Raw genomic sequence first — 27,933 nt, 5'->3', positions numbered from 1 at the left:
TTGCGACAGAAAAGCTACATCATATTTCTCAGCAACTAGGTGGTGATGCTGTTTTGGAATTAAACTCATGGCTTCACTAGTAAGATGCTGAACAGACTCAATTACCAAGTCAAGTCACCTTTATTTTTATATAGCACTTTTTATAAAGCAGATCGTCTCAAAGCAGATTCACAGTGGCTGGACTTTAGGTGTCCCTAAAATACAGTATATTTAAAGGTTCCTAATTTTGTTTTGGTGTCTCCTACAATAGGTTTACATGCGTTCAAGGTTCAGTTCAGAATTGCTTCTTTCTTTTAGCAGACAATAACTTTAATTGTCCTGCACTTTAATCTTGATATTTTACACATCTTCTACATTCACAAATGGCTATAAATACACTATATGGCAGATAATATTTGAAAAAGCATAATAGGGACACTTTAAATTAAAATACTAATTAAAATATTTCTTTTAAATTTGTTAACACTTTACAATAATGTTTAATTTCTTAACATTACTTAATGCATTAGCATCACCATCAACTAACAATGAGCATTTTTTTACAGCAGTATACAAAATATCTTAGTTAATGTTAATTAAACAATACAGGTGTTCATAGTGCATTAACTAACATTTGATTATATATTAGTGATTGATTGAAATTCATATTAATTACATTCTGTTTAATTAAAGTATGCAGAAGTACAGTGCTAAATGTTAGTTCATGTACACTAGTTTTGTTAACTTTTGTTAACAAACGAGACCTTTATTATAAGCAGAAATTCATATGATGGCACAATTTGCATTTGTATACAGATTCAAATATTTTACTGCATAAACTTTTAGGCAAGAAACAAATTCAGTGTTTCCAAACTTGTCTGGTAGTGTATTTACTGTGCATATTGAATCTTATATCTATCTCTAAAATTCATTGCTGTGACATTTACATCATGCGTCAGTGTGCAAAAAGTGTGTGATTTTTCATCATTTTCAACTGCATCTCTGTTCATGTCAATATACCTTTATGTGTCCTTAATTTTTAATGACTGTGCCAAAACCTTCTTTTCATTTTCATTTTTCTTTCCATTGCATTTAGTTTTTTAGGAAACAGGTTGATGTTTTTGTATTTTGTTTTATTAAGTTTATTTCAATAAGCAGGCTCAAAATGGGAGTGAAATACTTTTGTTCTAGGAATGCTGTACAGCTTCAAGGTACACTATGTAACTTTTTTTGTTCAAAATACAGATATGTCTCGGTATATCTGTAAATGGAGAAAAGTTACTCTGGCTGCTTTGACATGTGTATGGTGTGGGAGTGAAGAGGTTAGTTGTCACAATAAGCGAGAAAGGTCGACATGGAGAAGCTGAATCTCCAACCTCTGGGTAATCACCCATTTTAAATAAACGCTGAACAGAGGAAACTCTGCGGGTAAAAAAAAAAAATGTGAAAGAGCTAGTAATAAAACAAGAACCAACATTTTAAAAGCGACGCAGAAATACCTCTTTATTATTCAACTGGTGAGTAGGGTGTTTTATTTGAACAGATAAACTGCTATATGAAGCTCTCTAACAGAATTCATTATATAGCTTTATCTAGTATAAAAGCTAATTTCCTTATGGTTGTTGTAGCTTTATGCTGTTATTTATTTTTAAGGAAGTACCATGTCTATTAATGGGTAATGCTACAGTAATGTCTTCAGCTAGTCAGCTTGAGATCCTTTTAAGATCCTTTTGAGATCTAAACTTGTTAAATTTTTTAAGCCTAGTAATGAATGTTTTATGAGCAGGAGGAACCATATTCATCCACACAGTCATGCAGAGCTAAAGCACAACCAGTGCAATGTTCTTCCGCAAAATGCATTACGTTTTTTTTTAACCACTAGTGGGCCAAAAGTTACATGGTGTACCTTTTAAAGTATTGCATTATGGGACAAGTGGATGAATTATTCGTGAAACTCAGCCAAACTCTATATTTCATGATATTTCTTTTGTTATATCACTAAATTAGTCAGCGGCCTGCACTATGTATTTCAAAAGAATGTTGGTTTTCTTTTTCTTTTTTAGGTTCATTATTTTAGCCCAAATGAAACCTGTTTTTGAAACAAAAAATGTTCTTCTAATGTTCATCTCTTACCACATTAATAAACTAAATAACAAAATAATTTTCTTCTATAAAGAAAAAAATATTGATAGCTATCATTTATGGTCTATCTGAATAAATTATTCTGATAGGCTGGAATGTGTTCAAACTGTTTAATGCACAGCTAGTCCATCACCGTTCCAGTACGTTTAATCACCGTTCTATAAAGGCACTGCTTTTATTGAAGCATACACACATACACTTATAGTTCACTATCTTTGAGGGAAATCTCCTTAGACATAATGTTTTTTATACTGTACAAACTGTATATTCTGTCCCCCTACACTAACCCTCCCCCTAAACCAACTCGTCACAGAAAACGTTCTGCATTTGTACATTTTCAAAAAAAACGTATTCTGTATGATTTATAAGCTTTTTTCCTGATGGGGAATTCAATTTACTCCGTTTTGTCAGGTGTTTAAAAAAAAAAAAAATCATTTAATGCCCCCCTAGCCATAAATGATCCCTTATGAATCGAGATATAAAGGACATATTGATGCATCCTAAAAAGGGAAAAGTAATGTTATTTGTTAAAACATAAAGTGTTAAATACAGAAGTTATCTACTTCACATTGTCACATTGATAATTTTAGAAAAGCACTTTTGAATTACAATTTTTTCTGTGAAAATGTACTCTCTTTTTTGTCCAAAAAAAGGAAATTATTTCAATAAAAGGAATAGTCCATCCAAAAGTGATCACCCACCCTCGTGTCGCTCTCATACTGTTGCTTGTTGGATTTATTGTACAATGTGACGCAAATTATTCCATCTTGCCATACTAATGTCACACAATATTGTTCCAAGCATTCGGTTTTCAGTCAACCAAAACCAGCTAGCTGCCTTATTAGCGTGTATATAATACCTTGGTAGCAAAAGCATGTCCATGATGCTTTTATATTTCAATTGCAAGCTTTTCTCACCCACAAATGTATGTTATTTTGAAAATTTGTTTTCTTTTTTTTAGTCCCCATTGCAGACAGACTTTTTCAAGACACCTGCTGGCAAAGTATGAGCACACATAGCTGTTTGTCTTCTCTTGAGTTAAAGGCCTTCCTGTAGTGAATGTTGGTGGACACGTAGCCGGACTGTTGTTAACGTTGCATGACTGTGCTGTTTCTGCCCCCTGTTTCACTTCCAGGAAGAGAGCCCCCTGAGTGTGTCTAGCCCTGACTCTATAGGTACCTGGATTCATTACACCTGTGGTGTTGGTACTGGGCGTCGAAGACGCAGATCAGGGGACCAAATAACTTCCTCCCCAGTCTCCCCCAAATCACTGGCTTTCACATCCAGTATTTTTGGCTCATGGCAACAGGTTTTTACCAATTTAATTCATTCTTCACACCAACAACTAACGTACTGTTCATTCACACTCAAGATCTTGGTGGTGGTCAGCAAGGACACCTAATAAGCAGATGAATTAAAAGAGAGCACCATTACCTCATCCATCATGTCATGTTTTTGTGATTTTTAATGCAGTGGTTTGTGTTCTGGAATACCAGCTTCTAACTTTTCAATTTGTATCACATCAAGTCAAGTCAACTTTATTTATATAGCACTTTTACAATGACGATTGTTTCAAAGCAGCTTCACGGTGTTAAACAGGAAATTATTGCAACATTATCTGATTCGGCTATACGTCTTTTTATTTTAAATATTGCATCTTTATGAATGTTTTCTTCATATTCCACATAAGCCATGTTTTTGTTCTAAACATATGAAAACTAACTTGTTTAATAATTCTCCATTGACTGTAATTGGTACTAAATTCTATAATTCTTGATTCAGATCAAAATACACATTTGTGTTACAACACTGATTACTCAGTCTTTGTTTTTGTTTTTTTGGACAGACCACTGGTTTAAAGTCAACATGAAATCAAAATTGGCTAAAAGTTTTATTTTCTTAACATGTTCCTGATCATATTATTTGTGATTCATTTGTGCATGTTAAAAAAAAAAATCCAACATGCCACGCAGCCAAACAGTTAGTGCCTTTTTTTTGATATTGTCGTTTAGTTCTTTAGAAATGCATCTGAAAGAACGGGTTTGTCTTATATTCAGGGTCTAGACTTGTCTGGTTATCATCAGACCATTGAACATTGGTCTGGGGAGTCTGCTCTGTATTTTCTATTGCAAGAGGCGTGACCATCGGGCATAGTTCAAATGACGAAATTGGATATTCCAATGATTCGACCGATGATCCATTGCACCTCTGTCCGTCATTGTGTAAAACCCACAATAGCATGCCAAGTGGATAAGCTTGTTTGTGATTGGTTCCTGCAAATTTGTAACAGAAGCAGGATAGAATAGAATACAGGTTTCCAGCCTGAGCTGCAGGGCAAAATCAAATCGCCGGCAGATCGGGCTTGGTTTACCCAGTCTAGGTCTAGACTTTTACATATCAATAATACACCTGCAACAATAGGTGGTGTCAAATATGCATAAAACCAAGTGTACCAAGAGATATGGTGTGTCAGAGTGTAATGTTAGAAGATCGCGAATGCATAAGGAAGTGTATGTAAGATTGTGGCCGAAACTGGTACGGCAATCACTTTCAAATTACTGTAGAGCGGTGTATCCCCCCTCCCCCTGACTCGAGGTTGCCAGATAGGCTGCAGGATCCAGCAGGAACGTTTGTAGCTGCAGCTGTGGTATCTAGAGCAGATCTGGCAACCCGGATCCCGAAACACTACTGACTTCGTGATTGGTCGATAGGTGGAGGGTGGAGCTTTAGGCCAAAACACAACATGTTCAACATCAACATCAGTTGAGGGGTGCAACAACAACTTTGTTGCAACAACCGGACTACTGTTGTCAGTGTTATAAGTATTTGAAATTAACATGATTTCTTAATGTCTAGTGACATATCAGGACCATTTTATGATTAATTGAAATACATTTCTTACATACAGTTCCTTTAAAAATGCTAACAGTCAAAGAAAAGCTTACTGTCTAAGAGCTGTTTGTGTGCCTCGCTGTCGGGACCAAATTTCCAACGTACGCGATTTTAAAACGTAAGATGGTACCCAGATTTCAAAACTATATATTAGACAATAAGATTTCACTTCTACTGTTAATGACATTTTGGTAGTCTACATGGATTTTATGAGATGGATAACCTCAATCCTAGTTTATACTTTCGCCTGGCTCAGAAACGCGAGCCTCTGCTGACTGCGCGTGCTCCTCCCCAAACGGACGAGGCGTTTATACTTGACGCGCTCGCCCTTGTGCTATTCTTTGAAATGACAGAGGGCGACTCTGAGTAATTGTTCTAGAAACCAACAGGAAAAAGCATCGAGAAGAAGTGGGCTAATGTACACAGATTATATTTATTTTAGTACATTTCACCAAAAACCACACCACAAAAGAATCGTTTAAAACTCAGTAAACCTTGGCTTGATATTATTACTTGTGACATGAGAAAAAAATATATGTATGCAACTAAATTAACGATATCTTAAATATTTCCTAATATCAGTAAACATTTAATGTCGTGATTTGTTTATTTATTTGATAAAACATGGATCTTTATTTTAAAGGGCTTATTTCTGCTTTGTAAATATAAGCTCCTAATTTGTATGTGCAAACTGGGTGCCGGTGTGATGAGACGTTATGCTCGACTAGATTCGTCGAGAACTCATTCATCTTCGGATGCGAAGCCGCACGCGCTGTTACAAAAAATGCGCTGCACACCGGCAGGCGAAATGGGGTCTTGCGCACCCAACACACGACCGCCCACTTCACGTTGACGTAATTTTTGCCGCACACACCCTCGCGCTCATGCGGACGCGTCAAGTATAAACAAGGCTTAAGGATAGCCTAACTGTTATGTAATTCAGGTTATTACAGGTTATTTTTATGGTATACCAAATTTTTTTAATATGATTTAAATGTGATCATTGGTACATTTGACCAGTATTTACTGTACTTTCAATACAAAAAATGAAATATGAAAAATATGCAGTATGAAAATAATTTTTAAATAAAACCATTTTTTTTAATCAAAAAGCCTTTTTCCAAAAGGTACATCCTGAAAATCAGGGGGTCGTCTTATAATCAAGGTTGTTACAACGTCCAGTCAATTCCTGATGTATACAATCAAGTCTTGCCCCACACGTTTTTCCTTGTTGAATATCTTCAAAAATGCATAATTTTAAAGCTGCACTGTGTAACTTTTTTTAGTTTATTCTTAGCTAAAAACACTTAGTTCTTTCAAAAATATATGTGCTCATTAATGTATATTTACTTCTTTCAAGTAATAAAGTATTCTCGTAAGTTTATAATATGCCATTAAAAATACATACGGGTGAGGGGTTCGAATGCCGGTCGCCATGTTGCCCCTCCATCTTGAAAGTACATTAGCCAAAGAGGGACATACCCGTAAATTCAAGCTTCGCCTTTCGCGTTTTAACACTCGATGGCACCGTGTCGAATGCGGTCGAATGTGAAAAGGGATTGCGATGTTAATCTTGGACTAAATCGGCCACCATTTGATTTAAAACGAAATTAGAATTGAGAGGAACAGAAACTATTATTCACTGGATGGTCATATACCATTACACCGCTAGATGGGGGAAAATATCACACAGTGTAGCTTTAAGGAAGTAAAATGGGTTGCAAATGCCATTTCAGGTTGACTTTAAAAGTTTGAAAATCTATCTTTTACAAAATTTGTCAATTAGTTATGTATGCTATTGCTATTATTGTATTTTTTTTTTGTGTGTGTGTGTGTGTGTGACTTAGATACTGATTGAATCAAACATCAATGTCATACCATGTAGAGGAAAAAAACATTGATTTGTGCAGAACATGTTATTTTTTTTGGCTTTGACAAAAGATACTTTTGGCCTTTTGCTGCTGCTTCAGACCATAAACTAAAAATCTCATTCCAACCCTTCAGTGTTTTAGTTTGCTCTCTTCATCTACTCTTTTTATCCATGTTTAGCCTAGCGAATCTCAGCTCTTTTCATTCATCTGCTGTGCTATTAGCTGTCCTTTGCATCATGCTCCATTTCAGTGTCCAATAAAAGTTGACCTCTGGGCTGCTACAGGATATGTGTTACTGATGTTTTACGTGCATAGGGTGGATTTTGCCTGTCACTCACCTCTTCCAGGACAGAATTCGCCTCTGCTTTGGCACCTTTTAATATTCATCGATCTCTGTTCTCATCCAGATTGACATTTCTTGTTCTTACAGTTCAGTAGGAAGCTCTTATCAAGAGTATCAGCATAATCAATGCTATTTGTTTATGGTGGTTAACCATCACATTTTTTATGTTCTACTATAATAATTATAACCCATGTGTTATAATTATGCTTGTGCCTTTGTTTTAAATATATTATTGCTTTGTTACGTCAGTTTTCCTGTCATTTTTACCAAACATTATAACAAAGTGGGAACCTCGGTCAAGTTCTTAACACACAGTAAAATGTTTTGAAGATAGTGGCGCAGATTAATGCAAGTCTTCAACTGAATACAGTGACCCTAAAAAAGGATTTGGGCACTTAAGTCACACGTAAAGATGTCATGTTAGATGAGAAAAAAAAGAATCAAAGCAATTTTTAATCAATTGAAATGGTGCCAAGGTTTTTATTAGATATATAAAATCCTTCTAATTGACACTCATTTTAACACTTGTACTCATATTGTACACTGCCGTTTAAAAGTTCATGAACTGTAAGATTGTTTTAAGTTTTTAGAGGAAGTCTCTTATGCTTACCAAGGCTGCGTTTATTTAATTAAAATCCAACAGAAAACCCATTAATATTGTGAAATATTATTAAAATGTAATGTTTTCAATTTGAATATATTTTTAAAAGTAATTAAACTTTTGCAACATTGTACTACCGTTCAAAGGTTTTGGGTCAAAAAACATTTTTGAGTAAGAAATTTAAGGGATAGGCTACTTCACCGCTTTTCATATTAAACTATGTTATTCCCTTAACTAAAACGAGTTGATACATACCTCTTGCATCTGAGTGCGTGCACTTAATTGCTCTGACGCATGGTGACGTTCTGATTTAGCTTAGCCCTCTAAGCCCAGTTGATACACTATGGTACCAAACAGAGATCAAGTTAGAAGCGACCCTATTTAAATACAGTTACACGAATAGTTGAACGATCAATTATGATGACATAAAATAAAACGTGGCGCTTTTCTAAGCGGATTAAAAAGGATAACTATAATGTATGGCGAAATAGCACTTCTGAGAGTACTTCGACTCGAAGTCCGGGCTGAAAAGTCCTCCCTCACGTCTCCCCTCCCCCTTATTGACAGAAATGAGAGGGGGAGGGGGAGACGTGAGGGAGGATTTATTCAGCAAGGATGCATTAAATTGATTAAAATTGACAGTAAAGACATGTATAATGTTGCAAAAGCTTTATATTTCAGATAAATATTGTTCTTTTGAATGTTCTATTCATCAAAGAATTCTGAAGAAAAGTTTTACACCACTGTTTTCAACATAGATAATAATCCGAAATATTTCTTGAGCAGCAAATCGTCATATTAGAATGATTTCTGAAGGATCATGTGACACTGAAGACTAGAGTAATGATGCTGAAAATTCAGCTTTGATCACAGGAATAAATTACATTTTAAAATATATTCAGATAGAAAACACTCATTTTACATTTTAATAATATTTCACAATATTTCTGTTTTTTTTTGTGCATTTTTAATCAAATATATGCAGCCTTGGTGAGAAGACTTCTTAAGAGACTTCTTTTAAAACCATAAAAACTCTTACTGATTGAACAGCAGTGTACATTTTAAAGCATTGTATCTTTCACACAAATATTTGTAACCAAAGTGCAATAAAATGCAATTGGTTGTTTGCCATGTGTTTTAATGCATTACTTTCTAAAGATGTGTTCTAAAGATGTTTTATAATGTATTATAACTGTGGTTGCAATTATTCATGAAATACCACACAATGCATTATGAAGTTCATTACAAAGCATACTTGCTTTACTTAAATTTACATTAAAAAATACTTTTATAATGCACTATACATAAATTGTATTGGAATTGTATCCAACATCTTTCAGGTCAATTGGTTTGATATATGATATAAATACACCGATTTTTATGTGTGCCTTAAGTGTATTTTGGGGCCACTGTCTCCATTGAAAATCCTTTTCGCTGAGGACTGGCTGAATCTGTGACTTGAACTAGGCCTCATGTAAAGGCTGTTCAGGCATAGTGTCCAATATGTTCAATAACCCTCTTTCTATGCACAGGATAACCTCCTTTTACCCCAAAAGTAAATTTCATAATTTTTCATAATAAGTTTCCTTTGGTTTTGCATGAAACTGAAATGAACATTTTTTAACAGAGAAAAATAACTAGGCTGTGACCGTTTTGTTCCCTGCTCTGTTTGGTTTTACATGGATGCATATTTGTTTGAAATTGTGTCAGTTATACTCTATAAACTGTTGCCATGTTTTGTCCTCATACCCTTCTGCATTTCCTGTTTCTGATATGGAATGGAGTCTTGTGTGGCAATGCTTTAAGCATGATCCATTTCTCTTTTTTTCATGCTGGGTTTTGTTTTTTATAGATCTGTGAACTCACATATTTAACCTTCTGCTTATTAACGTCTGTAAATTGCCTCTTTGAGACTTTTTGTTGAGCAGTTATTGTTGTCTGCTTTTGCTCTTTCAGGTTCTGTCAGAGAACAACAGCCACAGCCGTCCGGGCAGACTGCACGCCGATCACAAGCTCACCACCGGAATCGGTAAGATGAGCACTCGCGGATCTCACAGCACACTCCTAATCTTGATATATAGCCAACAGACATATCTTATAATATCCTGAATGTTGTTAGATGTTCGTTATGGAGGAACTCTGACATGCCGTCCTGGTTTTCTATGTCCGAATAATGTTTTGCCGTTCCATTTCTAATCTCTGTTGTGTGTGATGTGGATGTGGCTGCTCTCTCTTGATTCTTTAAACTTAACGACCAATTAATTCGGGTCTGAATTGGGAGTGAATGTTTAATACTGTCAGTGAGCTTTACTCTGAAACACACTGTGTTCTAAGATTTTTGCCACACAGCTGACTAATACAGTGCTGACTCTCATATATGCTTGTAATGTCCTTTGTGTTTGTAGGCTGTATATACACAAACCTCAATGGTTTATTTGGATGTATATACTTTTGCCTTACTAGGTAATTATACCTCTTTAGTAAGTGTGTGTTGATGGGTAGGTGACATGAAGTTTGGGATGTCCTGCGGTGTGACATCTAAGAAAAAAAGCTTATATAGAACCTTATAGGGTTCTTGACTTCATTTTAAAGAACTCTTTATGCCAAAAAAGGTTCTCAAATCTTAAATTATTACATAGTACTTTCATGTTTACATCACAGAACAAATTGAAATAACAGTTAATGTTTACAATTAATAAAATGTCATTAAATTGAAAAATGTATTAAAACAAGTGCCTAACAGAACCCTTTAAGGTTCTATATAGAACCTTTTCTTGCATAAACTGCTTGGACTTACAAAGTCATCTAATTTTTTTCTTCAAAATTTAAGTCAGTTACATAAAAACTTAGATTAGTGTATCTATTTATATATTTGAGTCTGAAAAGTAAGACGGATTAGCCCTATCTAATTTCTAGTTGGTCAGACTAGTTCTTAACCTCTTAAAATCCAGGGCCATTTTTTGGGTTTTCCACTTGGATTTGGCCTACTCAAATTGAAAAGCCTCCCATACACATATACAGTGGTCTAAGTTCAAAATTGTTGTGTCATTTTACAGGAAACCTACTATCAGAAAAGTGATTAATATGTAAGAATATGATTTCTAAGCTGTAATAGCCCCCCAAAAAGTAGGTGCTTTTTGATTTTTTTAAATTATAAATTCATTTTTGAAAGTGTGTAACTCAGGCCCTGTGTGCTCTAGGACACTGCAGGATCATTTTCTTGATCTATGTCAGACTCCTAAAGACGGCGCAAATTGATTTTTACTAGAATTACAGTTTCCTTATGAGTAAAGTGTTTTGTATATGTTGTTGAATTAATGCATGCTGTTAATGAGATCATTGTTAAAAATTAGTAGTTAGCCTACTGTATGATTAAAAACAATACTACAACACAACCTAAATGCATAAACACAACAGTACAAGGCAAACATCCTTATTCCGATTTCAGATTGTGCACTTTTGTAATACATATGCTAAAATGTCTCATCTGCCCGCCGAGCTGATGTTTACTATGTAATGAATATGAACATAACTTTTTAATGAGAAGAGGAAATTCCAGACTTTCAAAAGAAATAACCATTATGTGCTTATGACGTTTGCATTGTAAGAATTTACAAGTCTCTTTAGGCAATGTTTTCTCAGTAAAATCATATAATTTCAGATTAATTCAATAGAACACATGAGCTTAAAATAGGGAATACCAATATGGCTGGTAACCTTCTTTAAGAAGATTTTTGTGAATGCAGCCCCTGGATTGGAGTGATGGAATTAATATATTAATGATTATCATAGTGGTCTGCTGTGGGTAATAATACTGTAATAGTTACAGCAGTTGTAAAGTGTATTACCCATTTAATTTTGTCTTTAAATGCTTGATGTCACTTCATGTGACCCTAAAGCTCATGTTTTATTGGTCGAAAGAGTGTTTTTTTTTTTCTTACAAAAGTGTGGTCCTCTGCTGATCAGTTAACCTAACTTTGTTACAATGACAAAAGACATTACTGTCATTATGGGATGCTTTCAGTGAGGCTGCACTACTCATTCTGTGGCAAGAATCTTCTAGAAATGCATGCTGCATGCATTGCGAGGTGTGTCTCATGGAACACCCGATTGCTGTATGTATCTTCTCTAACTCCCATCAGGGTCTCATTGTGCTGGCTTGTTTAGCACCATGGTGCTGGGCGGCTCCTCCAGTGCACCTAACCTACAAGATTACGCTCACGCACACCGTAAAAAGCTGACCTCCTCTGGCTTCTTAGATGGTATGTGCAAACTCGCACACACACCTTCTAATGGTGAATCCCCGTCCCTACTTTTAAGGATCTGTATTTTCAGTGGGAAACTACCAGAGCTTGGGTTGTTCTCAACTGGTTGCATTGGAATAAGTCGTCCTTTTGTTGCCGTGTTGTGGTTCACATGCCCATCTGCCCCAATAGATTGATTTATGATTCAAAACAACAGGAATGCTTTTGCAAGAAATGTATGCTATGATCTACACATAGTGTATATTCATGAAAAATGTGGTATATTAATAAGGGATTATTAATTATAATCCCTGTCAAAAAACAACAACATACGGTTTCTTTTGTTAATCCTATGTGTAGCGTGTCTCTCATCCTGTGTAACGCAAGTTGTATGTTGAATTCATCCTAAGAGTCAATCTCCCCAGAATCTCTGCATTGTTAGCAAAATAATGTTATTTATTTAATTTACCTTACCTTAATTTAACTCGTTGCTACCGTTACTATCTGTCTCATTCCATATGACTTAATGTATGTACACCAAGAAGGTCACCTGTTTTCGTAGCTTTCCCTACATTTTCTTGCCACTGTAAATACTGTGGTGTAGCTAAAGTATGTAAACCCCTTGCAGAATCTGAATATTCTGATAGCAGAATGTGAATATTTTTTTTTACAAAATAAGAGATATCATACAAACTGCATGTTATGTTTTTTATTTAGTACTGTCCTGAATAAGATATTTTACATAAAAGATGCTTACATATAGTCCACATGACAAAAAGAAATAGCTGGATTTATTAAAATGACCCGGTTCCTGGATGATCCATGGCTTTTTTTAAATTTTATGGTTGTTTGTGAGTCCCTCCTTCGTCCTAAGCAGTTAAACTGACCGGTGTTATTCAGAAAAAATCCTCCAGGTCCAGAAAAACCTTCAGTTTTCCAATATCTTCTGCATATTTGAACCCTGTATGATTTTGTGATCTATCTTTTCACACAGAGGACAATTGGGGGACTCAAACACAACTATTAAAAAGGTTGAAACAATCACTGATGCTCTAGAAAGAGATGAATTTTGTGTAAATATCTGTTTTCTTTATTTAGTACTCCCTTCGGAAGTAACAGAAGATACTTACATGTTTCCCGGAAGAGAATCAGTGAATGTTTGAATCATTTTTAATAGTTGTTTTTGAGTCACTTAATTGTCCTTGTGTGAAAAGATGGATCTCAAAATCATACAGTCACTGCTGGAGAGAGTTCAAATATACAAAAGATGATGGAAAACTAAAGAATTTTCAGGACTCTGAGGATTTTTTTGAAGAACATTGGTCAGTTTAACTACCCAGGACAAACAAAGGGGCTCATGAACAACCCTTAGAAAAAATAAAGAAAAAAACAGCCTTGGATCATCCAACACACAATATTAAGAAACAATGGTACAGAAACTTTTGAATGGTGTTATTTTAATAAATTTAGCTTTTTTTTTTTTTTTTTTTTTTTTGTATTTTGTCTTGTGGACTATATGCAAACATTTTTTTTTATGTTAAATATCTTATTCACAGCTGGTGTGCGGTGGGCGTTTTGGTGCAATATGGCTGCCGTCGCATCATTCAGGTGGATGCTGCACATTGGTGGTGGTTGAAGAGAGTCCCCCTTCTATGTAAAGCATTTGAGTGCCTAGAAAAGCGCTATATAAATGTAACAAATTAATATTATTTTATTTTTCAAGACAGTACTAAATAAAAAAATAACATGTTTGTATGATCTCTCTTTTGTTAAAATTATTCACATTTTTACAGATTCTGCTAGGGGTTCACATATATTTTTTTCTTGCCACTGTACATGTAACTTGTTTACAGGTAACTTGAATGATCATGTTTTACACTGCAAACAAGAGCGCTGCAACATTAAAAAATATATATTTTATAAAACATGTTAAACTCAAAAACTGCTAGAAAATATCTGTATTCCAAATTTTGGTTGATATTTCAAAAAATGAGCTCTCAGTAAGATTTTGTTTGGGCGCAAGTTTCACTGGGGTCATTTTTGTCCTTAAGGTCCTAACTATTTTGTGTACAATAGTATAAAATAGATTTATGAAAATGAGGGTAAAATATTACAATTCCAATAAAAATACACACTTCTGCCAAAATATATGCACTTGGCATGAATACAGGAAATTTATAAAAAGACTCAAATGTACTTAAGGATGCACAATGGTTAAATTCACAAAAAACTAATCTTAATAGATCTGATATTAATCTTACTATAAGTTCTATGCACTGAATAGCTTAATTCTTACTGAATTTAGTAAAACGATTAAAATTAGAAAGATTACTTTTTTTGGGGGGTGTTTATACTTCACCCCAAAATAAAAAATTGCCATTTACTCACCCATGTAATCCCATTTCGAATCAGACATTCATTCATCTTTAAAACACTAACAAGTCAAGTAAACTTTATTTATATAGCGCTTTTACAATGACGAATAATTCAAAGCAGCTTACTGTGTTAAACAGGAAAATATTGCAACTAAATTAGATTCGGCTGTACGGTCGTTCTAGAGAAAGCGGTGATGTTATCAGCTTATTTTAATTTAACATATAGCGACAATGTGGGCAGATCAGTGACATAGTTTAAACAGTTATAACATAAATGTTGATAACATTTAGTAATTAATTTTATTTGGATATTTTGTTAAAAAAAACACATTGATTTCACTTGAAGTGCAGTAAACCTTCAGTCATATTTTTGTCATAATGTATCTGTGGTGTGACAGGCAGCGGGGCGAGGGACCGCGAGAGCGGGCCGGTGATTAACCGGTCTCGTCTCGCGTCACATGGCCGCGAGACGAGACCGGTGTGCCACGCAGCTGGCACTCGTGAACATTAATCACCGGCCCGCTCTCGCGGTCCCTCGCCCCGCTGCCTGTCACACCACAGTATCAATTAATGGAAAGTAGTAAAATTAAGAGTTTTATCAACAGTGCATATGAGGCAGTTTTTTCATTAGAATCAGTTCTGTTGATGCTCCAAAATAAAACAATTGGCTGAAACAAAAAAATCTGCTGAGGAAACTAAGATTAACATTTCTTTTTTTAATCATTAAAGGGGTCATGACATGGATTTTATTTTAATATGTTCTTTGATGTTCACTTATAATAAGGTTTTACACACACACAAAAACAAATATATATAGGAAAATTATTATTTTCAACCCTTAATCTGACCCTCTGTCTGAAATAACCAGATTTTAAGGCACGGCTCCTTTAAGGCTTGTCAGTGAACAGTGAGTTATGATTGATTAACATCATTGCAGAGGAAACAGTCTCAACACCCACTCGCTATTGCACTAATTTAACAGAATTTTGCAAACTCAACGAACAAAATGCCTTGACCAAACATATAATCATTCAACCCAATATGCCGAGCATGCATCTGCACACTATGTACAGTGTAGACCGTGTCAGTAATTATAATGGCCTCTATTTGCTTTTGACGTGAGGCTCCCTCACATCCAGTGTAAGCAAATATCTACCGTTAAAGCCATATGTCATTTTTCTCCGCTAGAGGTCACTTATTTAAAATAAAGGTGTAGCTTGATTTTGCCTGGTTTTCCAGAGCTTTTAAAATGCCGCAGGCGACCCCTTCCACTTTTTCCGGTCATGCGTATGTGGGGTAACGCAGAGCTGTTTTATTATATTAGATACAATATTTTTAGTGTGTTGAAAGTTATGTTATAATGCTACTCTGTGCGTTTGCTCAGCGGCTACTTTGAGACACTTCAGTAAGCTAGATGGATATTAGGCATGGTAAAACACTGTACTTGCGGTAAATAATGAAAACCGTATACAGATTTGAACAATAAGACTGTTGAGCTATATGTTGAGCTATATGAATAATTTGTTTTCTATTGATTAATGTATCCAAACAGTTGCTCACCTTTCTAATAAATCAAATACCATTACCTCTTATATGTCAAAAAATGTTAGGCATTTTTGATTTCTCATATCATGACCCCTTTAAAGTACACAGGGGGTATTCCAGGTTTTTGGCATTTCCCCTTATCTTGCACACACACCTACACCGTATTAGCCAAACCTTTTTTCTTTGTAAACAGACATGACAAAAAACAATTTGAAAAGAAAATTGCAAATTGAACCCAACAGCTTTAAATTAAAATAATTACTGCAGACTTCCCATAGTGAGTTGGGGAAAGGCAATAAGGTGGTTATGTACAAATATCGTTAAGTTAAGATTTATTGAACAAATAAATCCTGTATACCTTTTAGTTAACCTATTGTGGTAATATTATTGATTCCTCTTATACAATGATATATGATTATATATTTCCATTTATATTAACTTCTCTGTATCAGTGAATAAGGGGAAACACAAGAGAGTCGTCTTTGTGGATATGTCGATATCAAGAGGCTAGTTTCTCTTAATGGTTTTTAACATATCCAGCCTAGTTGGTGTCTGTGCTGGAATATTAATATTGTTTTTAAGGCCATCTATTATAATGCGACAAGTGACTTCAGCGATATAACTTCTTATATGTTTTATGTCCTGTTATGGGGTTTGTTTTGATATTTGGTACCTACAAACGATTTTGTAGAAATTCAAGATTGTATGGCTAATTTGTGTTGCGAAGCAAGACCGTTTAGATGTGTTTGTGAAGCAGCAATGCTGTTGTGCATCTGTAGAGATAGTATAGCGTCAATCATAGAATTAACCCTAGAATGCATGACCCAAAAGGGGGGCAAAACGACCCGAAGAAAAGATGTACATTATTCATTCTCAATAGGCGTCCTGTTTTTATCTCTCAGTATAATTACGTCATTGAAGAATTTGATTGTACACCATTTTAAATGTTTCAGCAATGTTTGGTTGTTTAGTTGTCAGTATAATTACTTGTGGCAAATGTGTATTTATTTTACATCATTGAAATAAGATTTCATTGTTCTGTTGCTGATCCTTGCCGATACGCTTTCTTATGGAAAGATAGATTGTTGTTTTTCTGAAACTAAGAAGGTGAAGAAAATGTAAATGTGTGTAACTGTTGGTATATTGCAAATCTGAATAAGTGCGCAGTGGGATATGTTGTAGTCTTGTGTCTATTAAGGGTCCTATCATGTCCTATCGTTGTTTATATAGCAAATGCTCTCGTGACAATCTTTTCCCCCATGGGCGTGCTGGTCTGAAAACGAGGTTTGTTCAGGTGCATTGTTGGCACATTACTATTTCGAGGCAACTGAACACCACTGCACCATTGACCAACAATAACTTCTCTTATAATAAAATAAAAGCATTCCTCTCTGGAGAATCGTTCAGTCTTTCCACTCACGAAATCCGCCATGTAAATAGTGAATCTGCCATGGTGCAAGCTCAACGCTTTTAAAGGGAATGGGAGAAGAGACACTGATTGGTTCATTGCACTACGCGTTAAATACACCCATGATTCATTAAAAAACTAGGTACAACCCTTTTAGACCGTATGCCTGGCGTGACGACCATTTTTTTTCCATCGTTAAACTACCAAAAGTGGATTCGGACATGCCATAAGTGCACCTGCGCCATGCGCTTCAGATCATGCGCTCAGATTGCTAAAATAGGGCCTTTTGGTGTAAGAAGGTTTGTGGAGATTTGTTGCATGATCAGTTAAGGACCTTGCTGAACATTGAAAGTAAAGATGGGTGATATGAAGGTGGTTCATATAAGAAATAAGCTTTGGACCAATGAGATGGTACTGGGGTTGTCATGTTGCAGCCTTATCTGATACCACTGGGTGTTTGTGTGTTTTAGTAGAAGATCCAACCAAAGAGTAATACTGACCAAAAAATTCTATAGTGATTTGAAATTCCATATGAAAGGCTTGGGGTAGTGATGGCGACAGCGACCAGCATTGCAGATTTTTGAATGTCTCTCTTATCTGACACAGTTGATTATCTGAATGTGCAGTGCTTTGAGAATCGAAAGCTAAGGTTCTATCGTGTCCATTTAACCCATATTATGCATTCTAGGGTTAATATGAGGTGTTTGCTTGAACCGAAAGGAACTAAAAGTAGAGCGTTTTTGTGGTGGTTTTTAATCTCTACCCTATGGCTGTCCAAACACTAAGCACAAGCACTCCTCTGCTTTTCTTCTGCGTCTTTCCTGCATGACTCTTGCCTCCTTTAGTCTTTCTTTAACCCTCTTTCTGTTAGCTGTTATACATTTCAGGTACCTGTTTTTCTCTTTCTCAGAGGCTACACGTGGTTCTGCTGTAAAAAGGTTTTCTATCTCATTTGCGCGACACCCAACCAATGGTATGTTTGCTTTTGTTAATTCCTAGTCACGTTTTCCCCTCACATTCAGATTTTGATTTATTATTTGATTTGTTCTTCTGGATATAGAGTTCCTCCATCAACCGCAGGATAGGGCACAGGGAATGTGACAGCTGTTCATTTTAGAGGACTAAAAAATACTTATTCAACTCCAGGCATCATGTGTATATATTTCATCAACAACTTGGTCTCCTCTGTATGGAGATCTCATTACATGGATTTCAAAAATCGCTGTCAGTTCTGTTCCATCAACTAAACGAAAGTGCAATTAGGTTCAAATTTACATTATTTACTTGTTTATTTGGGGTTAAATGAACTAGTTTTCAGTTGAACAGAATTTGCTGGACTTTGACCTATTTGAAGAATATTTGTTTAATGAAACACTTTTTTTTAAACCTGTTTAAATGTCTCTGCTTATTTTAGTTTGGCTAACTTTTACATGTTTTCTGTGTTTTTTCCAATTCCAAAAATGAAACGTTATCATCTAACAGAGTCACATAAATAATACAAATAAAAATCAATCAGTATCTAAAATGTAAATGAATGTTTTATAATTTCTCAACATCCAAAATTATGTTTTGGAAGTTAAGAAACTTGCCCAATTTTAGCATATCATTTTTATTGTTTGTTTTTTTTTTTCTTTTAATCTGCTTTTCTAAATGGGTCAGTGTTTTCCAGTATGTTCAGTGGTAAGTGTTAATCATATTTAATATACACATTCTATTTTGTCTAATTAGTATTTTCTGTTTTATTTTGGCTCTTGTTTCCAATCTTGTGTAGTAAGTACTTACATCTAGGCTATAGACCTTAGTTTTTGACCCTTAGCAAATGTCACTTACTTGTATCTGTCCTATAATGATGAAACTCAGAATTCATTTCTATTTTTATCTTTCTTTTAGTGCTGTCAAATTGATTAATCATGATTAATCGCATCCAAAACAAAAGTCTGTGTTTAAATAATGTGTTTTGCATACAGTGTATGCAATTATTATGTATAAATAAATACACACTTATAAAGTGTATACATGCACATTGTATTTATTTTTCTTAAATATATACATCCATGTGTGTATTTATATATACATCATAATTATACACAGTTCACACACACATACATGTATTATGTAAACATGATCTTTTATTCTGGATGCGATTTAATAGCAATTAATCAATTTGACAGCACTACTTTCTTTGTGTTCTCAAAAATATTTGTTTTTGTTTTATTCATTGCATTCGCAGAAGGAAAAGTAACACATATTGAATATGCTCCTGTGTGTTTTTTTTTGTTTTTTTTTGTTTTTTTAATAATTGACACAAGATATTCATTTAAGTCCTATTCTAGGTAAATGACCAAACCTAATAATTTAAACATGGTCTACTAATTTTCAAAACTTTATACTGCTCCTTCACTCATTCACTTAAGATGCCTCTTTTATTGTTAATAGGTATTGATACTTTTTTGTTTAAAAACAAAAACAAAAAAATATTAGTAAATCAATCTAGGTGTTAAATGGGGACAGCACTTGTACTCTAAATTTGATCAGTTCTATCTTTTAAATGCTAATGGGATCAGTCCCATTTGAAGCCACAGTAAAACTGCGATGCACTTGTAATGCACATTCTATATGAATGTCTAATGAACTATATTACTTGACCTTAGAATTGGTTATTTTTTGAACATTGGTGTCTTTTATATTCTATAACTGTTGTTGCCCTTGGATAAAAGCAATAAACCATGAGAGACTCTTGTGTTACAGTGGTTTTACCATGGTTAATAACACCTTCTATCTGTGGTATAATCACTGTAATGCATGGCCTCTTTTTGCGTAATGCTTTTATTAAAAGACACCTGAAGTTTATATGTGCCAAATTGCATGACTTGAATAAATCAAATCATAATCATGTTGTTCCACTAGTTTCATTTGAGTAATACAAATATTTGTCCAAGGTAGGTCGATTATCATTTCCGCTCCATAAAACCATCTCGGCCAAGTGATGTTTTTGGTAGATTGAAGGTATTGTGAGCTGTTCTTTGTGTGACCCATCTGCCTCCATCTTGCCCACCTCAAACTCACGTTTGACGGTGTTGTTGCTTGTCATTTTCAGAGGAAATGGAACGCCATCTCTGCCATCTCTCCAAGATCTTAAGTTATAGTTCATGCTATATGATTATTCTAGCTGAAGATGTTTTCTAGCTGTTTTTTCAGAGTCTGATGTTGTATATTTCATTGAAGGTTTTGAGTTGTATTCCATGGTTCCTTCAATCTGTCCCCTGGAGACCCTCCACAATTCCCTATCTCTCAAACAAGTGGATGACTTCCTCTCCTCCATAGCCATATCCCATGATCAAGTACTGGAAATATCGGCATCCTCGCCAGGTACTGTCAAAGCAGCATGCACCGACTGCCACTGTGTCATGTTTACTGTACATTGGTTTGAACCTATTTTTATGCGTTTTAACCCTCAGCTATGCCCACAAAGAAGGCTCCTTTGAACACTTACACTCCAGCAAAGGTTTTGCCCTGTCCATTCACCCAATCTCTTGGCAAGAAGATGTGCACACCAGAGAAGAGTGCATCAGGTATGTTGCAAATATGGTAACACCGATAAAACCACAAACAACAAAACCAGTCGAACGTCACTTTGCATTTACAAATGCTACATATACCATTTATTTAATGCATAGTGCTTCGAAAATAGATACATTGGTACAAAAATCATCTGAAATGTAGTGAATAAATCTAATAGAAAAATGTCTTCTCGCAAAATTTCCAAATCCCTGGTAGCCCTTCAGGCAGGCACCCTTGATATTTTGGTAGCCCGAAAATAATTTAACCAGCTCGAATACAAATTTAAATAATGTATGTAGAAAATTGGATAGGAGTCAAATATCAATTAAAAACAAAAATACATGTATTTGGTTCTAACTGATCTGAAATTTCTATGAATTCCTGACTGAAATGCCATTGTAAATCCATTCACCTCTTAACAAGTTTACGTACACACAGTAAAGTGTCATTGTTTTCACAATTTTGCCCACTGCGCGTGCAATCTCTTTCATTCAGCAACAAAAATATAAACTTACTTAATATACTATATATATAGTATATATATATTAGTGCTGGAAAAAAAATTATTGTGATTAAATGCATCCAAATTAATAGTTTGTGTTTACATAATATGTGTGTGTACCGTGTGTAATTATTATGTAGGCTATATATAAATATACGCACATGCATGTATATATTAAAGAATTGTTTTTATATTTTTATTTTTATTTAATTGTTGATTATTTTTTTTATGAATTTTTTTAAAATATTTATTTATAAAATAAATTATATTTACATACATGCAAACGTTTTTATGGCCAAATTACATTTCCTTAATAAACACCATCTTGAATGGTCACTGTTTCCATCACGGCAGCTTCCCAAGCATACAAACACACGACACTAAATATGTTCATCCCAAGCTGAGACTGGATATGCTTTATTAGCTTACTTTCATATACACTGTTTTTCACAGAGTTGCCAAAGCTATTAAAGCTATTCCATGTTTTTTTCTAGGCTTGGTTGTGTTTATGAGGCGCAGTATAACGTCCTAAAACTTTAAAAAAAAAAAAAAAATTTAACTCTGTATTTTTCTTATATTTGACCTTTATTCCACACCGCTGTCTTCTCTTTCCTTTGAACGGCTCGTTTGCCTCCTGCTTCTATGAAGCCCATCCCTCCATAAAATGCATAGGTCTTAGATTGGTTAGATGGCCAAATGTAGTTTTATGTATTTTTTTATTGGCTGAAGAGCCAAACACAGGTTGTCTGGAAATGCCCCGCCCCTTACCATTACGGGCAGAAGTCACATCTGTGGTGACTAGCAAGGGTTTATGATGTCACCAACCCGGGAAGAAGCCTGTTGTAGTCCAAACCGGCCGTTTTTGTAGGCAATAAACTGCCATAACTTTACAAGACAATATCTCTGTTTACATTGAACTTTCAGCATTGTAACTTTGCAGATACTGTTTATGCTCAAGCAGCAACATTACACACTAACTAAAGTTAAAAAAGTTAATTCTCATCCAACCACCCCTTTAAACAATATTTTGTGTAGGTTCCTTTGTGTGTTTTTTATAATGACCACTAGGAGGTGTTCTAGGCATATGCTTTCTTTGATTGGTTTTCCCTGAAGAGTTGAAATAAAAGTAAAAAAGTAATGCACGTTCGTTGAATTTTGCCATGAAATTAGAGTTGTGTATTAATTAAACAAACACACTAATGATTTCTAAGTTATTTATTTTTGTTGGTATTTGGCCTATGCAACCGGTGGATATAGAATGCACATCACGGTTAACTAACACACACACACATTAGTAGGGCATAAGCAGCGTTTATTTTTTCCGGCGGCCATGTTAACAGATTAGAGCATTTACTTTGCACACAAAGGTGTTTAAATGATTACAACTAGAGGCATATCTTAACTTAAAGGTTACTTTTATCATGTAAACTACCTTTACACAGCATGTCATATGCATTATGCATGTGAGGAGAACACAGTCGTATTTGCAGCAGATATATATAATCTGCCCATCATAAATCAAAGCAAGAGACAGACAGGGGTTGAAGGAGAACGCTAGAAAAGTGACAGAATGGACGATATTCGTCTGTATTTACAATACGAGCCACAGTTCAGCTGCTCCTGATCTCCATACACACAGCTTCTGCACGTACGGTGTGGAACCAATCAGCAAAACTTTTCTGCGGTCAAATCAGCAGGATCAAAACTTCTGCGATCATATTTTTCCTTAAAATAACGAGTCAAGTGTATCAAACACACATCAAAAAAGGAATTATTTCACAATTTAAGATAGCCCGTCAGGCAGGGTGGTGATACATTTTGGTAGCCCGACTGGAAATCACATTAGCCCCGGGACGTCGGGCAGGCGATTTTGCGAGCCCTCTTAAAGCCAATTCACACTGCACAAATACCAACAAACAAGTTGGCCGTTGGATTTAGAATTTTATTAAACTTAAATATCATGTTCACACTGACACCCCAACAGACACCAACAAACTCGAGCACCCACGGAAAAACACAAGCCAGGTATTCTCCATTCATTTTGACCAGTAGAAATAAAAGATTGCAGCTTGCAGACAGGACTTTCTTCTCGTTTTATAGTTCATTTGAAGCCGTTTTTATGGCATTAAATGTCGAGAGCGCATTATTGTAACATGAGAGTGCATCTATTTAACATATATTTTTCCGCTTGTGGGCGGATTTCTTTCGCTCTCTAGCACAACTTGATGCATGCTTTCAAAAATGGCTTTGCTCTCGCTCAGGATGATCTCCTTGCTCTTTCTCTAGAATTGTCTTCTGATTTGTCCTGAAACCTGCCAAAAAAAAAACCTAAATAACGACTTATATAGTGATGGATGATTTCAAAACACAGCTTCCTGAAGCTTTGGAGCTTTATAAATCAGTGTAGCGAATCAGCAGTTCAGATCGCCAAAGTCACGTGATTTCAGCAATTTGTCGGTTTGACACACGATCCAAATCCTGAATCGATACGCTGATTCATAACGCTCCGAAGCTTCAGGAAGCTGTGTTTTGAAATCGGCCCATCACTATATAAGTCATTATTTCGTTTTTTTGCGCACAAAAAATATTCTCGTCGGTTCATAAAATTATTGTAGAGCCACTGTAGTGAGATGGACTTTGTAACAACGTCTTTAGTGTCTTTTATGGGTTAAAATGGAGAGGAAATGTCAATGCGGCCAATGTAGGCCTTTCTGAGCCATCACATTTCAACAAAAATATCTTAATTTGTGTTCCGAAGTTGAACGGAGGTCTTCCGGGTGTCGAACAACATAAGGGTGAGTAATTAATGACAGAATTAAAAATTTTGGGTGAACTAACCCTTTAATATGTTCGTGTAGGAACTGGGATTTAAGTATGTTCCATGCGTAAAACAAGCATACTGTTAAAGATTGTGTTCTGTACCGTTCAGTACATGCAGCGTACTGGAAGTCCTGTACCGAAACGGTTTGGTGTAATGAAGGCCAGCTAGTAGTAGTTGCTGTGCGAGTAAACCTCACTTCTCTGACCTCAAGAGACGCTCTAGCGACTGATGCTAGAGGTTGCAGCCTTTAGCCTCTATGTTAGAGCGTCCAACTCTCATGCCGGCGGACCCGGGTTCGAGTCCCGGTCTGAACAGAAGGGGTTACATTGGTACAGTTATGTGTACTGTTACACCCCTACTGCTCAGACATTCCACGACCCAACAACACGCGTTTGTCTGTGCAGTGTGAATTGGCCTTTAAACAAATAGAAAGTTCATGGTGAAGCCATCAAATTCAATGTTCAAAATGTGTGGGAAATCCTAAAACCTGGGAAAAACCTTCTAAAAACACTGCCACAATCCAGTGTGCCCCTTTTCGTCTGTTTTTTACCTCTGTATATATTTTTTCCCTTCAGATCAGGATGGCTTTCCAGCTAGAAAACCCAGAGCATTTTCAGCAGATATTCCGGCGCATGGTGCAAGTTGCGGCAAAACCTCACACCTAAGCTCAGAGACCAAGCAGCCCAACCCTGCTCCAAACATCACCATCTCTCTGCCACCCGAATCTCATGATTCTTCTATTAAAACCCAACAACTATCCAGTGTCTCATCCAGTGGGACACCAGCACATGAAGTCCCTGCTCTAAAGAATAAGAGTGCTACAAAAACCATGCCAGGCTTTTACACATGACATCAATCTGCAAGCCACCACCTGGGAAGTGTATAATTGAACTAAAATCACAAAACACCTCAATCCAGGGCACAACTAAGGCAGATGACCACATGCCATGGACCCAGTGAATTCTTAGAGCATGTTACAGGTCTGACGTTTAGTGACAATAATATGTCATAATTAGCAGTATCTTTATTTGTATTTAAAGGAACATCTTACTGAATGTTTGTTACCAAAACAGTACACCAAAAGATATCACGTTGTAATTACAATCATATCGTAGGCTTATTTAGCTCTTCCATTCACCTTGAATGGTTCAGAAGAATGTTACATTTATCTTGTATATTTGAATGTTGAAATGTAAAAGCTTGCATAGAATTTACTTGTCATAGTATGACGTTACTGCAGCTGGTTTTAATTCTTTTGGAATATATAATAAGTACAGCACATTCTGGGACCTCACCAAACAAGGCCCTAAGCGATATTTGATGTTTAGAAATATTTTTAATGCATATATTTCATTACAATCAGAATGTGCACTTCTTTCCCTCCACTGTAACAGAAAGCTGCCTTATGTTAACAATTACTTTTCCATCAAATTGAAATTAAACTGAATGTTGTGTATATCGGCAATAAACTTGGCTGATGGTATTTTTAAGTTCAGCATTAAAATCAAAACAAAATTGTACATTTAATTCCTATTGTAATTCTCTGGCCCCACTAAAATTGTGGAAAAACTTTTCTGCAGATTTTAGCACCAAGATTGTCTAACACTGTACTTTTCTAGTGACCCTGAAGATTAGTTGATTTAAGTTGGAGCCATATACAGAGGTGGACATAGTACACAACTCTATTACTTAAGTTAAAGTACTACTGGTCAAATATTACTCCATTACAAGTGAAAGTTCTAAAAACAGATTTTTACTTAAGTAAAAGTAAAGAAGTATTTTTTTTAAGTACTTTAGTATCAAAAGTACATTTCCTTTTATGTCAATGCATTATTTTATAATTTTTTGCCCTGTTGTTTCTGCCATCATTTTCTGCCATCATGGTGGTTTAAGCCAGTCAGTAATGTTCCATCCGACATGCTAGCATACGACTACCTTAAATTAATATCAATACTTGTATAAAAGTTACAAAGCTCTCTACAAAGCTGCTGTCACTTAGGCCAAATGCACAGCCCTATACTCTGATACACATCCGATATTCTCCCAACTCTTTTTGACATTTGCATTTGAACATTTTATGAGACATGCATCAAGTGCATGCCAACTAAACTTATCTTTAATCTTTTTGAGAAAACTGAAACATACTTACTAAGTATGGCCATGGGTGAACACACTGTGCCGAGGAAAACCCTTCTTCCATTTTGCTATCAACTGATCAGTGTTTAAAAGATGTTGGGAAACATTACATGATCCTACAAGAGTGATTACTGATAGGATGTCTGCAAAAAACAACAAAAACCTTTTAAAAGAAGGGAAAAAACCATCCCCTGACTTTTAGAGCTGCTAGAAAAGACTTTCGACTTTGAGGACCTTGGTAGAAAAGTAGTGGGGTGAAAAGTACAATATTTGTCTTCCAAATGTAGTGAAGTTAAAATAATAAGTTTAACAGATCAAAAAGTGTACTACAATACTCAAGTGATTTTTTTAAATTAAAAAAATATACAACTTATTTTTACTTGTGAAAATGGCATTTTAGAGTGAATTGGTTAATTTGCAGTTCTGAAACCTGTTTCTGGAGAGCCCGACCCCCCCTCCAACACTGCACATTTTGGGCCAGGTTTACTAAAAAAATTAGCGTGAGACCACAGTCGCAAAAAAAGTGCAGATGGGAGTGAACATGAACATGAGTGAAGGAACTTCTTCCCCTTCCATCTTCTTTCCCTTTTATCACGCGCTTTCTGTTCTTCCTCCTCCTAGCTCTAAATGCGTTATGCTTTTTTGGATAGTAAATACTGGTGCAAATGCCACTACATTGACTACCATAAACCTTAGTAAACCAAGTTGCATGATTTATTTAAATACTCTCCTCCCATGAAAGAGAAACTCCTAAAAATGTATATGCAATAAGGTCAGCAGAAAAAATTAACTTTTTTCCGCTATTTGTTCACTGCCTGTCTTTAGTAATCATGGCAGTCGTTTTTAAATGCCTAAAGAGGGTTTGCACTGGCAGAAGCTGTTAGTAAATCTGTCCTTTTGTAAGTCTCCCTAATAGAACTCATTTAATTCGATCATCAACTCAATATTACTCCAAGGCCTGAAATGGGTCTGTCAAATACATTCAAGATGTGCAGTGTTAGTGGGCTCCAGGAACAGGTTTGAACCACCGAAATAAATCAATTTTCAACACCAAAAAGGGTATTCTGTAATTGATTGGGTTATGTCAGTTGAAGGATGGTTGTAAGAGGGATTGTGATGTTAGACAAAACAGTGAAGCTGTTTCAGTTGTCTTGTGTGGCGTCATAAGGTGAGATAGGACCTACTTTGCCTCTAACTGGCAATTTTGAAGATGTGAAGTGATCTGGGGCTTGCACCGTGATGGTAGCTGAACAAGGGCGGCAGTGGCTCAGTGGTTCATGTAGGTTGTCTACAAACTGAAAGGTTGGTGGTTCGATCCCCGGTTCCACCTGACCAAGTGTCGAGGTGTCCTTGAGCAAGACACCTAACCCCAGTTGCTCCCGACGAGCTGGATGGCGCCTTACATGGATGACATCGCCGTCGGTGTGTGAATGGTGAATGTGAGGCAAGATGTAAAGCGCTTTGGATGGCCATAGGGTCTGTTAAAAGCGCTATATAAATGCAATCCATTTAC

At 35.7% G+C, this 27,933-nt stretch overlaps 1 protein-coding gene and 1 long non-coding RNA gene across 5 annotated transcripts in view; both read left to right on the top strand.

Moving 5' to 3' along the window:
- Positions 1 to 25,804, top strand: part of ppip5k2 (diphosphoinositol pentakisphosphate kinase 2) — a 73,598-nt gene extending 47,794 nt beyond the window's left edge. The window contains exons 26-34 of one of the 4 annotated variants that reach the window (XM_067433145.1): positions 3,083 to 3,124; positions 3,257 to 3,430; positions 9,785 to 9,857; positions 11,971 to 12,090; positions 18,311 to 18,373; positions 19,060 to 19,080; positions 20,626 to 20,769; positions 20,859 to 20,972; positions 24,860 to 25,804. In XM_067433145.1, the coding sequence (XP_067289246.1) occupies positions 3,083 to 3,124; positions 3,257 to 3,430; positions 9,785 to 9,857; positions 11,971 to 12,090; positions 18,311 to 18,373; positions 19,060 to 19,080; positions 20,626 to 20,769; positions 20,859 to 20,972; positions 24,860 to 25,134 (1,026 nt within the window). In that variant the 3' untranslated portion in view covers positions 25,135 to 25,804. The remainder of the gene's footprint in view (positions 1 to 3,082; positions 3,125 to 3,256; positions 3,431 to 9,784; positions 9,858 to 11,970; positions 12,091 to 18,310; positions 18,374 to 19,059; positions 19,081 to 20,625; positions 20,770 to 20,858; positions 20,973 to 24,859) is intronic. The other 3 variants (XM_067433146.1, XM_067433147.1, XM_067433148.1) reach the window with 3 other exon arrangements.
- On the top strand, positions 14,993 to 17,100 carry LOC137062293 (uncharacterized). Its single transcript, XR_010901220.1, has 2 exons — positions 14,993 to 16,284; positions 16,318 to 17,100. It is a non-coding gene; the product is annotated as an uncharacterized lncRNA (long non-coding RNA).
- Positions 25,805 to 27,933: the final 2,129 nt, after the last annotated feature.

This window comes from Pseudorasbora parva, chromosome 23, assembly GCF_024679245.1.
Source record: "Pseudorasbora parva isolate DD20220531a chromosome 23, ASM2467924v1, whole genome shotgun sequence".
In the NCBI taxonomy this organism is placed as follows: Eukaryota; Metazoa; Chordata; class Actinopteri; order Cypriniformes; family Gobionidae; genus Pseudorasbora; species Pseudorasbora parva.
Note: the sequence above shows the minus strand (reverse complement) of the source record. Positions and strands in the feature narration are given on the sequence as shown.